Source organism: Lepidochelys kempii, chromosome 13 (assembly GCF_965140265.1).
Source record: "Lepidochelys kempii isolate rLepKem1 chromosome 13, rLepKem1.hap2, whole genome shotgun sequence".
Taxonomy (NCBI): Eukaryota; Metazoa; Chordata; order Testudines; family Cheloniidae; genus Lepidochelys; species Lepidochelys kempii.
In genome coordinates this window covers 1511951-1524571 of record NC_133268.1, presented here as the reverse complement: position 1 = coordinate 1524571, position 12621 = coordinate 1511951, and the positions used below count along the sequence as shown (strand labels likewise).

At 60.5% G+C, this 12621-nt stretch overlaps 1 protein-coding gene across 6 annotated transcripts; it reads right to left on the bottom strand.

The window, feature by feature from the left end:
* Nucleotides 1-210: 210 nt before the first annotated feature.
* CDK5RAP1 (CDK5RAP1 mitochondrial tRNA methylthiotransferase) lies at nt 211-12413 on the bottom strand. 6 transcript variants are annotated; one of them, XM_073308772.1, is made up of 14 exons: nt 12120-12413; nt 10999-11313; nt 9691-9800; nt 9123-9157; nt 7277-7377; nt 6855-7065; nt 6043-6163; nt 4994-5224; nt 4637-4734; nt 3869-3924; nt 3329-3459; nt 2388-2537; nt 1345-1485; nt 211-836 (listed from the first exon to the last, which is right to left on the bottom strand). In XM_073308772.1, the coding sequence occupies exons 2-14, from the start codon at nt 11282-11284 to the stop codon at nt 756-758; spliced, it is 1752 nt and encodes a 583-aa protein (XP_073164873.1). In that variant the 5' UTR covers nt 11285-11313; nt 12120-12413; the 3' UTR covers nt 211-755. The 6 variants fall into 6 exon arrangements, with proteins under 6 accessions (XP_073164873.1, XP_073164872.1, XP_073164871.1 ...); XM_073308771.1 differs by lacking the exon at nt 12120-12413 and adding an exon at nt 11889-12098; XM_073308770.1 differs by lacking the exon at nt 12120-12413 and having other exon boundaries at nt 10999-11860.
* Nucleotides 12414-12621: the final 208 nt, after the last annotated feature.

Genomic DNA, 12621 nt, shown 5'->3' with positions numbered 1-12621 from the left:
AGGTGATTCCACACTCCGGCATGGTGCAGGCTCAAGCTCAGGGACGCGGAGCTCTGAATTCCCTGCAGCCCAGCCTGGGGCTCTCAGGTGGGGCCCAGTTATAGGGTCGATTCCTTCCTACTTTACAGGGAGATGAGCTGTTGAATTTTCCATACGAAGTTCGCTACAGTTTTTAGCTTGCCACAGAATTAAAAACACAACACATTTCATAGGCGGTGTGAATCTTTTATCAATGTCCTCACCTTCTGGTCATTATGCCCTGTGACCCACTGCAGGAATTAGCTCAGCCCCACCTAACAGGTACAGGTATTGATTTGATTTCAAAACCCTGCTCTGCCCCACAAACCAGCGGAGAACCAGCGAGGAATTCCCAAGTCAATCTGGGATTCCGATGGACGTTAACAATTCCTTGGGCACAGATTGCTGGGAATAATCTCCCAGCTAAGCGGCTCTGGCTGCCTCCGCACCCCCGTGAAATTGCCCAGTAGGATGGTGTGGTGTGTGAGCTGCCTCCAAGCCCAAGAAGGCGCAGCCAAGATAGCAAATGAAAAGCAGGAACAAAACACTTCCTGGCTGTGGCGATTCTCAAAGGACTCCAAGCAGCTCTGCCCAGGGCGGCGCGGGCGCACGTGTCCGTCGCCTTTTGCTCAGGAGTTTGCACGGCTCCAGCTGAGAGGGCATCTCTGGGAGTAAACACCAGGCCCATCTCCACCCCCATCCGGCCCGGGGAAGAGTCGCTTGCCCCTTGTGCGGCGTCAAAGGCGCGCTGCTGATTCTCTGAGGGTGGTGCGGCGAAGCAGAACTCCCTTCAGGGTCTGGGAGCTGGCGGAGGTAATCTGAAAGGCAGCAGCATGGGATGGTCACTAGACGAGCTGGGAGCGGGGGAGGGACGGCCCCCCCCTTGCAGTAGGGAGCAGGTCAGGAGAGCCGGCTGTGTGGGGCAGGGCAATGGCCCAGCTCTGCTGGTCAGAGACAGATTCACGACAGGGAATGCTGAAGGAGGACGTCTGCTGGAGTCCCAGCCCTGGAGCTGGCAGGAATGAACAGTGCACAGGCCGTGTGTGAACTTCCCAGCCTCACCCCACCAGGCACCGCAGGGAGCCGGGCAGCAGCGCTCGCAGTGGCGGGCGCTCCCAGCCATGCCAGAATCCCTGGGAGAGGGAACCCGCAGCACCCCCAGCACCAGGCAGGCGGCAGTGCAGCTCGTCTGCTCAGCTTTGAGCTCACTCTTGGTTTGCAAGCGCAAAAAAGCACACGCAAAAAGGGAGAGCTGGCCCCGGCCCTTTGAAAACCACCCTCCTGAACGCCGCTCCCTCCTGGAAACGAGAGCCACACGAACCTCACCTTCACCAGCACATAGTCCCCTGGCTGGGCTCTGACCAGAGCCCCTGAGCCAGTGCCGTCCTCCATCTCCGTGTCGGGGAAGACCACTCTGATGTTTCCGTCGTTCCGACCGCACAGCTGGGCGGCAGAGCGCTTGCTGGGCTGGGAGGGGGACAGGGAGCGTTATCTGCAGAGCATCAGCCTCGACGCACGGCTGGACTCTACTGCCCGGGGGGTTGAGCGCTGCGGCCAGTATTAAAATCCACCTTCCGTGTCGTTAAGCAAGAGCTCTGGCTGCAGCAGCTGTGCTGGGAGAGGGACACCGAGGATGAGGCAGCCAAAAAGCCTCCACTGATTGTGGGTGCCCAACCTGAGACATGTTGCAGTGGGGGAGGTTTAGATTGGATATTAGGAAAAACTTTTTCACTAAGAGGGTGGTGAAACACTGGAATGCGTTACCTAGGGAGGTGGTAGAATCTCCTTCCTTAGAGGTTTTTAAGGTCAGGCTTGACAAAGCCCTGGCTGGGATGATTTAACTGGGAATTGGTCCTGCTTTGAGCAGGGGGTTGGACTAGATGACCTTCTGGGGTCCCTTCCAACCCTGATATTCTATGATTCTATGTCTAAACCCCACCCCCAGCGGGACTGTCAACTCTTCAGGGCAGGGACCCTGTCTTCACATCTGTCTGTAACGCATCCAACGGACAGACATATTATACCAACTCCTCCAGTCTGGGCTCTTGTCACCTGACAAGCATCCCCTGCAGCCACACCCTGAAAGAATTCTTCTGCAGCCTGCCAAAAGTCCTATTTCACGACCTCCCCAAAGCCAAGATTTTCCAAACCAAGTGCATGGAGTTATGTCCCTACAGAAAAGTGGCCTGATTTTTAATGGGTGCTTCTAAGTACTTTGCTCTGCCCTTCTGAAGAGCAGGGCACGTCTTTAGGTACGTATCGCTGGCCCTGGACTCGAGGGCGTATGTGCTGGGGAGGTCGAATGGCTTCAGAGCCTCTTGGGCCGGGGGTGGGAAGCAGACCCAGCGTGGTGTTAAAGTTCCACTCACCCCCTCCACCAGCACGAGCTGCGACCGGCCCACCATGGCCCCGTTCGCCCTGGTGGCCTCCTCCCGGAAGACGGAGATGAGTTCCTCCAGCCGCCTTCGCTTCACCTCAGCCGGTACGTCGTCCTGCAGCCGGTGATAAGCCCGGGTTTTCTGAAACAATAAACAGATTAAAAGCCCTTTCTCGGCCAGGTTGCCAGGGGTAGGAGCCCTGTCCTGTCTGAGCCAGCGGGGCTCAGATGCCACTCAAACCAGGAAAAAACTTTGCACAGGTGGCCAGTTAACTCCCACCCCGAGGAGGAGATTTATCTTCCTTTGTCCCCTTCAGCCACTGCTGACCTCCCGCCTTCTTTCCCACCACCTGGCACTCCTGGGACAGCCGCCAGGAGACCTCCTGCCTCTTCTGCCAAAAGCCGACCAGTTCCACGTGCAGAGGGCTGATACCTGGCTACGCACTGCATCTGCAAAATTCCCCTCCAGCAAAGCCAAATGTGCTGCGATCAGCCCCCGAAGCTCAGCTCGGGGGCCACACCTCATGCTGGGGTGCAAACTGGGCTGCAAAACCAGCTCCCCCAGCTGGCAGCCTGGATGCTCACATGGCGTTTCGCACGTGGACTGCGCTGAGCAAGGGCACAAATTGCTTCCGGGAAAGGCTGCCCCACGGGCTGCTTCGCTGAGCTGGACTGTATCAGCTCATGCTCCACAGCCATAATCCCCGTGGGCTGGGAACATCCTCACTTGGGCAGCACAGCCCCACGGATGCTGACAGTGGGACTGCACACAAGCCATTCACGTGCACGGTGCTGTCCAAGAGACTGGGACTCAGTAACACCGTCACTGCCATTCGCTTGAGGGGAGGGAGGGGGAAACAGGCAAGAGCTGACACGGACCAGGATGACCACGCGAGGGACAACGCAGGCTTCTCCCCCAGGCCCCGCACTCACCTGCCTCATGCTGTAGGCAAAGAGGAAACCCACGTTGTAGCGGACTTGCCTGAGCAAAGACACTGTCTGCTGGTGATCGCCCTCGGTCTCGCCGCAGAAGCCAGCGATGAAATCGCTGCTGAGACTCACTCCTGGCACCGAGAGGCACACGGTTACACAGCCAGGGAGTGGACCCTTCGCCCCACAAAGCACAGAGAAGAAGGGAATACCCAGGGCAGCTGTGAGCAGCTTTATTCCCCATCAGCCCTACCTGCCAGGACCCTTTCCCAGCATGCATAAGGACAGAGCGAGGCCAGGGGCTGGCTTTGGGTGCACAGTCACTGCCATGAGGAGAGGGTGAGGGTCGGGCAGGCCACCCCGCTGATCTCGTTTCATTTGGAGGAACATCCTGGTTCTTCCCTTGGGCCCCTTCAAATGCAAAGCCCAAACCTTGATCTAGCCAATCCCAGCACTGCTGCCCATGTGTGAGGATGAGCGAGGGATTCTAGCAGGGGAAGTGAGACACAGACAGGTCAGGTCCAGGCGAAAGGAAACCCTTACCTGGTATGGAATCCCGCACATGCTGTATGAGCTCTAAATACGCTTCTCTTGTGTAGCTGTCAGGAAACGCACAAGGACGGGTTGGTTATGAAGCTCTGATGTCATCAGGGAGACAGGAAACAAAAGCAGCATCTGCAGGGTCTCCCCCAAACCCGGGGATTCCTCTGGCTGGACCCGAAGCTCAAGAGGAATGGAGCGGGTGATTGCGTCTCCTCCATCTCCCTCCCTGCCGCACTGGGCCAGGCGGGCGACACGCCCATGACAAAGCTCAAGGCACCATTACCACAGCCCTGCAATCGCTTGGGGGCCACACAGAGGGGGGCACCGGCCTTTGCAAACACTGCGAGGGGAGGTGCTGAGGCAGAACCAAAAGGGCATGGAACAAAATCTGGCCGACGGAAGTGAACACTGCTTGGAGAGGCGTGACTGCAAGGCGTGTTCGCCACGTCAGGACTGAGACTCAGACAGAGCCGGAGAGGCGCTGCCGGAATCCCCCCCCCCCCAAAATGTCGGGGGGGGGGGGTCGTTAAACTGACAGGCAAAATGTTCCCCCGGGCCTCTGAACTAGCCTTTGCTGCCATCCCACGCCTGCCTGGCCAACGCACAGTCATTACACATGCCAACAGCCATGTCTGAGGAGCGTGCGGCTCCTCAAGCTGCGTCTGGCCGAGTCGGCGGCCCTGGAAGGCTCCCGCTCCCCCATCTCCGAGCCGAGGGGCAGGCTGCAGTGCAGCCAGGAGGGGAACGCGTCCCCTCAGTCAGACTCACCCTCGCCTCATGGCCTCCAGGATTCGGGAGCTCCCGCTCTGGGCCGGGAGGTGGAGCTGTTTGCAGATGTTGCGCCTCTCCTGGATGAGTTGCAGGACCTGCCGAGAGGAGAGCGGACGGGAGGTCACAGAGCTGCCAAGCTGCACACTGCTCTGGCCCAGATAAAGGGAACAACCTCCCTAAGCAACGGGGAGCAAACAGCAATTGCAAAGACACAGTTCCCGCTCGGCATCAGCCGCTGGGGATGATCTCAGCCTGGCTCCCTTTGAAGGGAGCTGCAGCTCCCATGGCGAGGAGGTGAAATCCCGCAGCTGTGTGCTCCACAGGGAGGGATCCGGGCAGTCCCTTCACACGCACCTCGTCAGGAAAGTCCTTGGGGTGCGGGGAGGTGAAACGGATCCGCATTTCCGGGTCGACTCTGGAGACCTGATCCAGCAGATGTGTGAAGCGCAAGCCCCCCTCTTTAGCCTTGTAGATGGTGCTAAAGCCGCGGCTCAGGCCAGGAGCGGCTGCCGAACGGAACTGGACCTCGGAGGTGTCTCGGAAGCTATTGACGTTTTGACCCAGGAGGGTCACTTCTTTCACCCCCTGTGGAGCCGTCAAGACGAGTCAAAAGGGAAATATAAGCCTAGCCAGCAAACCAAGACAAGCCTCCGGAAAAACCCCAGCTTTGCAAAGCCATCGCCAAGGGGGCAGGTTTGGTGCGCTGGTGGGAAGGGGCGGGGGCCGACGCCTGCACTTCACGCACAGACCTGCCAGAGCCCTGGGAGCAGCAGGACGAGCTCACCGCCCTGCCGGTGTGATGCCCTCGAGGGCCAAGGGGCAGCTCCCTCTCCACGGCCTTGTCAAGCCTTGGCCTCTCGGCCAAGACCGTCCAGCCTACAGGAGCACAGACCGGGAGGGAGGTTTTGTGACGTAGACGGCTCTGCACCCGGAACAAGCCGGGGACCATCCAACCTGTTCCCATGGGCCATCGAACAGATGGGAAGGATTCGGGGGCGCCACCGGCCTGGGCTGGATTTGAAGAGGTGACTGCCTCCGTACCCCATCACAGCACAACTCCCTGAGCCAGCTGGTCCCAGATCCTCTGCTCTGCAGCCAGCCCCCCTCTCACTGCCCAGGCCCAAGGGCCCCGCCCTGTAGGGGGGACAGGGAACCGCCTTTGGTCACTCCCTTCTGGGCTGTCCCGTAGGGAGAGCCATGGCTCTATGTTTATCTAAAGAACCAGCCCCAGTGAGCACTCGCCACTGATCCCCGAGCGGGGCTGGTCACCACACGCCTCCGGGGGCTTGGCTCAGTGCGGCGCTTGGGGCTGCTGGCGCAAAGATCAGCACTGCCAAGCAGCCTGCCCCAAGAGCTCCCACTGCCCCGGGGCTGGGCCGGGCAGGGTGCAAAGGGCAGCGCACCTGATCAGACAGCATCTGCACTTCCCGCAGGATGGAGGCCACGGGCCGGCTCCTCTCGCGGCCGCGGGTGAAGGGGACGATGCAGTAGCTACACATGTTGTCACAGCCGCGCATGATCGATCTGCGGAGGGGACACGCCAAAGAACGGGCGCCGGTCACGCTAGGAAAGCCACTGGCTGAGCACGCTCACCACACGGACCCACTGCCTCTGGGCAAACCTGCGCCACACGGGAGGTGCCCACATCTTCCTCCCTCCCTCCCAGGGCAGGGTGGTAACCACCCCGTCTGTACCCCGACGGCACATCCACACCTAGGACATGGCTTCACAGCTGGGCGGCTCCGTATCAGAAAGGGGGGCACTGCCCTGGAAGGAGCGATGTACAAGGCAGGATAAAATACGCACAACTTGGGTGCCCAGGACCGGGCAGGGAGGGCGAGGCAGCCGCCCACCTGGGAGAAGTGCAAATATCAGAGGCAGGGGAATCGCCTGGAGTGGTGCTGGGGTAGTGGGACCAAGCACTGGAAGGGAAACCAAGGCTGGCTATTTGGAAAAGCTCCCTGACAGTCAGAACTGTCGGGCAGCCTCACCAGGGCGGGTGGGAGTCCGATCACTGGGGATAAAGCAGGAGCGACTGTACAACAGGCTTGCATCAGCTGGGTGATGGCCTGGGTCCACGTCGCCAGGGACGAGCACGGTACAGAGACGAGCTGACAGGTCTCTGCCATCTCTCACGTCTGTTTCCCCAAGACCCTCAGAAATCAGAGCCCTGCAGAGCAGGGCAGGTGGGAGAGAGAGACTCCTCGGCTCTTACACAAACGCAGAGGTGGCATCCGGGCTGGTCTGGACAGGCAGGACATCTGCATACGTCTCGTCTAAGGAGAGCAGGACGTTGGCAGCCTGCTGGCCCGATTCGGCCACAGTCAGCAGCCGGGGCAGGTCACGGTAAGCATCAGGGCCTGCCACGATATCCACCAGCTTCTCCTTGTGCAGGATCTCCTCCCTCAGCCTCTCAGCCATGCAGCCTGCGGCCAGAGGAGAATGGTCAGTGTCGAGAGGCCCCTCACCCTCACACCCTCCCGCCCCCCACAGCTGGCTCTTCCCCGTCAGAGAAGGCTCAGTGCCCCATGAAGCCAGCATCCTGGGATGTAGCTTTTTGTCCCCTCGACAGTGGATGTAACCCCCACCCACCTCTTGCCATGGCCACGCGGGAACTCTGTACATACGGCCACGTACCTAGAATCCCGATGCGGAGAGGTGCCTGGGACCGCAGCCGCTTGGATTTCAGAGCCGTGAGGTGCCGCAGGCGGTTCCAGATCGCCTGCTCAGCCTTCTCCCTGGGGAGCCATGAGAAACGGCAGTGAGTGACGCCTACGGCTCTTCCCATGCTCCGTCCAGCCACGGGCCCCAGGCACTGGTTGAACACTGGGAACTAGAGGCAGGGAAGGTTATCAGCCTCCTTCCACAAACAAGGCACCTGGCTGCCGAGTGACACACCCACGTGTGACACGGCCAGGGAAAGAGCTCAGCCCCCATCTCCGCAGCCTGGACCCTGAACCTCGTCCACTGTAATCACACCCCGGAGCCCTAGATTAGGCCAGAGGGACCCTTTCGATTAGCTGGCCTGTCACATGGGCCAGAGAACCTCACCTGTGCCCTTGGCATCCAGCCTGCAGCATGCGCTGAGCTGGAACAGATCTACTGGGCAAATATCCAGTCCTGACTTAGGGCATCCGAGAGACCAAGACCCCAGCACATGCCCAGGTCAGTTGTTCTGATGGTTAATCCCGCACCCCTGGTAAAAGCCTGCACCATCTCTCTAGGCCCAATGTGTCCAGCTTCATCTTCCAACCATTGAAACTCATGAGGTTTTGTTTTGCTAGATTAGAGAGCCATCTGCTATCAGAAACCGCTTCTCCATGTGGGTTACGTGGGACGTACCACGACGAAAGCACCCCGTACCCGCTCTTGGATACAATAAATAAACTGAGGAGCTTCTTAAATCACTCATTAGAAGGCCTGTTTTCCAGACCTCAGACTCTTCTTGTTGTTCTTTCCAGAACCCTTTCCAATTTTTCCCCATTCTGACCCCACGAAAATGAAGGAGGATACTTGTAGGGACGGAGTGCCATGGCCTGGGCCCGTTGTGCAGGGTGGGCACGGTTACAGCGCACAGACGGCATTATTTCGGCACCGCATCACCACGTGCTGTTTTGTTTGCTTGTACAGGTATTGCCAGTAGGCCGCAGCGACACGGCGGAAATTCTTCTGAATCAGCGAGACTGAGGTCTTTCAGAGGAAAAATCGGACTTTACTGGTGACACAAACTGCATCCCAGCTGACAATCAGCATTCTGCGATGCATTCAGAAACCGCATGCAATTTTACCACAAGCACTTACATCCCACGAGCTATTGTGACGAGAGGAGGAGATGGAGAAAAGAGGCGAGAAGCAGAGAAGCAAAAACAGATGCAGATTAAGTAGTAAAAAGAAAGTGGCTTCCTCCTGTAGAAGGCTGCTTTAAGTGTCTCTGCTGGTGAGTGTGTGTTGTGGGGCCCTCTCGTTACTGATTGGCAGAGGAGAAGAGTTGTCACAGGTCCCACCTACAGAACCTTCTCTCTTTAGCTCAGACTGTAGCAACTCGACTTCTAGCTCGGGAGCTCCTTGGTTCAGTCGCCAGCGTGTCAGCCAGGATGGCAGTCGTCACAGGGACACCCGTTATGTTAAGAACATAAGAGCGGCCAGGCTGGGTCAGACCAAGGGTCCATCCAGCCCAGCATCCTGTCTGCCAACACTGGCCAATGCCAGGTGCCCCAGAGGGAGTGAACCTAACAGGCAACGATGAAGTGATCTCTCTCCTGCCATTTCATGCTCACTTCGGGCCTGCGCGACAGCAGAGACCAGGGTGACCACGACGGGGAATGCTGACGTGCCACAAGGCTAGCACCGTAATAAGGTCAGTCCAGCTCTTTAGGTGGGCAGTTCCAGGTCTCCAAGCTCCTGGCTCTGATCTCCGACACCCAGGGACATTCACCCTCCACGGTTTCCAAATAACCCTTTCTAAGAAAGCAAAGTTCCTTACCTGACAGAGCAGGTGACCAGGAGAATCACGTCCGCCTACAGTGGAGAAGACAGCAGAAATGAGAGAAGGAAGATCAGGTCTCCACGCAAGCTGGAACCCAGGCACCACCAGCATCACAGCTACCAGCTAGGTCAGCGATTGCTACGACTCCACCCAGGGATCCAGGAAACAGAGCGGAGAAAAAGCATAACGGAAAACAGGCAGCGTGCTCCACTGAATGGATGAGCGATAGCCCGGCCACCTGCTTCACGCTGGGCCCACTCCCCTTCGCAGCCAGGACAGACGCAACAGTTAAAAAATATAAATCAAGCTTTATTATTGTGCCCGGCACATCGTTCCATTCCCGCTGCCGAGCAGGGCTTCCCACAGAGTTAGCACTTGAACCGGCAGGATGCTCTGCAGAGGAGACCCCACTGAGGGTACCTCAGCATCTCGCAGGATCAGACCCTTCATGTAAAGTGCTTCTCGACCCATGCTGGGAGACTTGGCCCCAGGGGTTCATGGTGCAGCACCATAGCAAGTCCTTGTGCAGAGCCTGGATGTCAGGATAGCTAGCACAGTGCCATACCTCCTCCAGCTGGCGTGTCCTCAGGTAGCCACTCTTCTGTAGGATGGCCCAGGCAATCTCGGTGTCATTAACGTTCATTTGGCAGCCATAGGTCTCCAGATACACTGCAACTAAACAGAAGGCAGCTCCCGGTCATGACCGGGACAGAGAGGGGAGGGTTCAGCTCCAGTTTCCTTGCCCAAAGTTCTGTAGCCATTCAGCCATTCAGGCTGGGGACAGCTATTAATATTTGCACTTCCTCCTTGAGGGGAGGGATACCTCAGTGGTTTGAGCACTGGCCTGCTAAACCCAGGGTTGAGAGTTCAATCCTTGAGGGGGCCATTTGGGATCTGGGGCAAAAATTGGGGATTGGTCCTGCTTTGAGCAGGGGGTTGGACTAGATGACGTCCTGAGGTCCCTTCCAACCCTGGTATTCTATGATAAACTCTCCAAATCCTGACCCCGCAGAGCAGGCAAAGCAAGGCTGCACCTGTCCCTGCTGATTGCAGGGGGCGTTCGGAGACTCACCCATTGGGCAAACCCGCTCAGTGGTCTGCCGAAAGATTCAGACAAGTTGTACCCTAACCTGGGTGCGCTGCATGAACCCAGAGAGCCAACGTAGCCTAATGACAGTGGCTTAGTGAGGATGGAAATCCTGCTGGAATGGCGAGGAGGCCAAGGATGTAACAAACTGGCCACGTGTGCTCAGACCCCAGCTGGGCCTGGACCTGCAGCCCTGAACACATGAGCCCCTTCCACCTGACCGACAGGCATAAAGTGGTTGGCTGCACAGAGGCAGCAGCTTCTGGGGCCAGATGCTGGAGGGAGACGGGATCCCATCACTCAGCCCGTCTGTCACATTTGGCTCTGCCTTGTGCCTCTCACAGCCAACCCGCTGCTCTCCCACCTGGGCTCAGATTCACGCAGACAGCACACCAATCGCCTCACCCTCCACGCTGGCTCCTTCCACCCCAAGACACAGGGGAAAGGGCAGTCACATTTTCCTAATTCCAGACAAAGAAATGAGCAGAACAGCCCCTGGCCGGGCACTTCCCAGCGAGTCTCAGCGCGGCCTAGCCCTGGGACTGATTACGCTAGCCCATCGGTCACTGGTTCGCAGGGCGAGACTCGCTAGCCCCCGATGACAGCCTAGCTCTAGGTCACTGACGGCTGGACTCTGGCACGACCGCGGCCTGTCACAACGTCCAGGATGTGGGGACAGGCGCACGGGAGAACCAGACAGCTGGTGCAATGAACAGGTGTGAGGCAGCCCTGAGGAAAGGGGTGAGTGGGGCCGAGAAGGGGCGCAGACAGGGCAGTAACACTGACCTTTCCTCCTGGCTTCCTCCAGGATGCTGGAGGTGAGATAGGGCGCTGGCTCCTCCGGCTCCTCCAGCTGATGGCGAGTTCCCTGAGCTGGGGACGCGTTTCTTAAGAAGTGCCGCAGCGTTGGCCCCGCTGCCAGCCGGGCGCTGAAGTCCGCCAGGCCCCCGTCCCGCTCGCCCGGGCCCCGGGTGGACAGGCGAGCTCGGCCCTCGGAGCCAGCGGCCCAGGACAAGGGCCTCCCGGGGAACATCCCAGCTGCTCCCAAGACGCGTTGTAAGGGCTGGAGCATCGCGGCCGATGGGCGAGAGACCAGACACCCTGCAAAAGCCCAGAGAGCCGGGCATTCACTAGCCAGCCCCACTTCACTGACAGCCACCTGCGATGACCTGGGCGCAATCCCCGGCGTGCGGGTTTCAGGACACGGGCTGCGCTCCTGCCCCCGCATCTCGGCGGGGACGGGCTGGGGGCGCCAGTGGGGCGCCCCGGCCCCTGCCCAGGCGGAGCTCGCTGCAGAATCGGGGCCTGACAGCCTTTCCAGTGATGCAGAGACGCGCTTCCCTGGGGCCCGTGCAAACGGAGAGGGGGCCAACGGGGGGGGGGGGCGGGGGCAGTGCTGGGGAGGCCTCCTTGCCAGTCGGGTCCCGGGTGGCCGCTGGCCTCGCCCCCAGCCCAGGCGGGCGCCGGTTCTCCCGGGGCGAGCTGCCGGGCCCCGGCCAAGCCTAGGCAGGGAACCCGGGGCGGGGGCGCGCCCTCTGCGCCCGGGGCGGAAAGGCTGCAGCGAGCCTGGGGGCGCCCCCGAACCAGCCCCGCCCCGGGGCCCGGCTGGGGCTGCGTCGCCCTGGCGAACGGGGGCCAGGCCCCCGAGCTCCCCAGCCCGGCGGCCCAGGCTGTACCTGGGCGAGCGGCGGCTCCGCGGCCCTGCTGCCGGCTCGCCCGCCCCGGCCCGGCGCTGCCCTGCCCGGCCGCCCGCCGGCCCCGGCTCGTGGCTGCGCAAAGGGCTCCCCGGGCGGCCGCCGGCCCCGGCTCGTGGCTGCGCAAAGGGCTCCCCGGGCGGCCGCCGGGCGAGCGCAGTTCCTGCCTGCCCGGCTCCGCCGAGCCCCGGCGAGGGGGCCGCCTGGTGGCACCTGGGAGGCGAGCACGCTGGCGGCGGGGGGGCGCTGACAGCTGTCCCCGCTGGGACCCGCTCTCGGGGCCGGCGCCCAACGCCTCGCTCAGGGTCTGCCCTGGCCCCTGTTCCGAAAACTCAGCCCGTGCCCCGCTCCCCCGGCTGTGGGGCAGACGGGAGGCCGAGCGCCCTGGGGCGCCGGCCAGCTCGGCCGTTCCCAGGAACAGAAACCTCCCCTGCTGCTGGGCGCCTGGCACAGGGGTTCTGCACTCCTGGGGCGGGCAGTGGGCTGACACTTGCTTACACGAAAGGGCCGTCCCCGGACCCCTAGCCTGGAGCTTCCCCCGGCCCAGCACGGCCCCCCAGAGTGAACATCCACCCCCAGAAACCACCCCCGCAGGAGAGCGTGGGGCGCAAACACCCAGCAGGCCAGGGCCCCTCCGCACAGGCAGGGTTCCCGCTGTTGGGTTGTAAGATGATCCTGAATTCAATGCCAAACGGCCAGCGCTGGCCCAGGGGCC

Excerpts from the sequence above, each read along its gene's own strand:
- CDK5RAP1 (XM_073308770.1), bottom strand. The coding sequence starts at position 11,440 with ATGCGGGGGCAGGAGCGCAGCCCGTGTCCTGAAACCCGCACGCCGGGG. Across the intron at positions 2,538-3,328 it reads TTGCCTACAGCATGAGGCAG|AAAACCCGGGCTTATCACCG; the intron begins GTGAGTGCGGGG and ends TTATTGTTTCAG. Across the intron at positions 837-1,344 it reads GGGACTATGTGCTGGTGAAG|ATTACCTCCGCCAGCTCCCA; the intron begins GTGAGGTTCGTG and ends GCTGCCTTTCAG.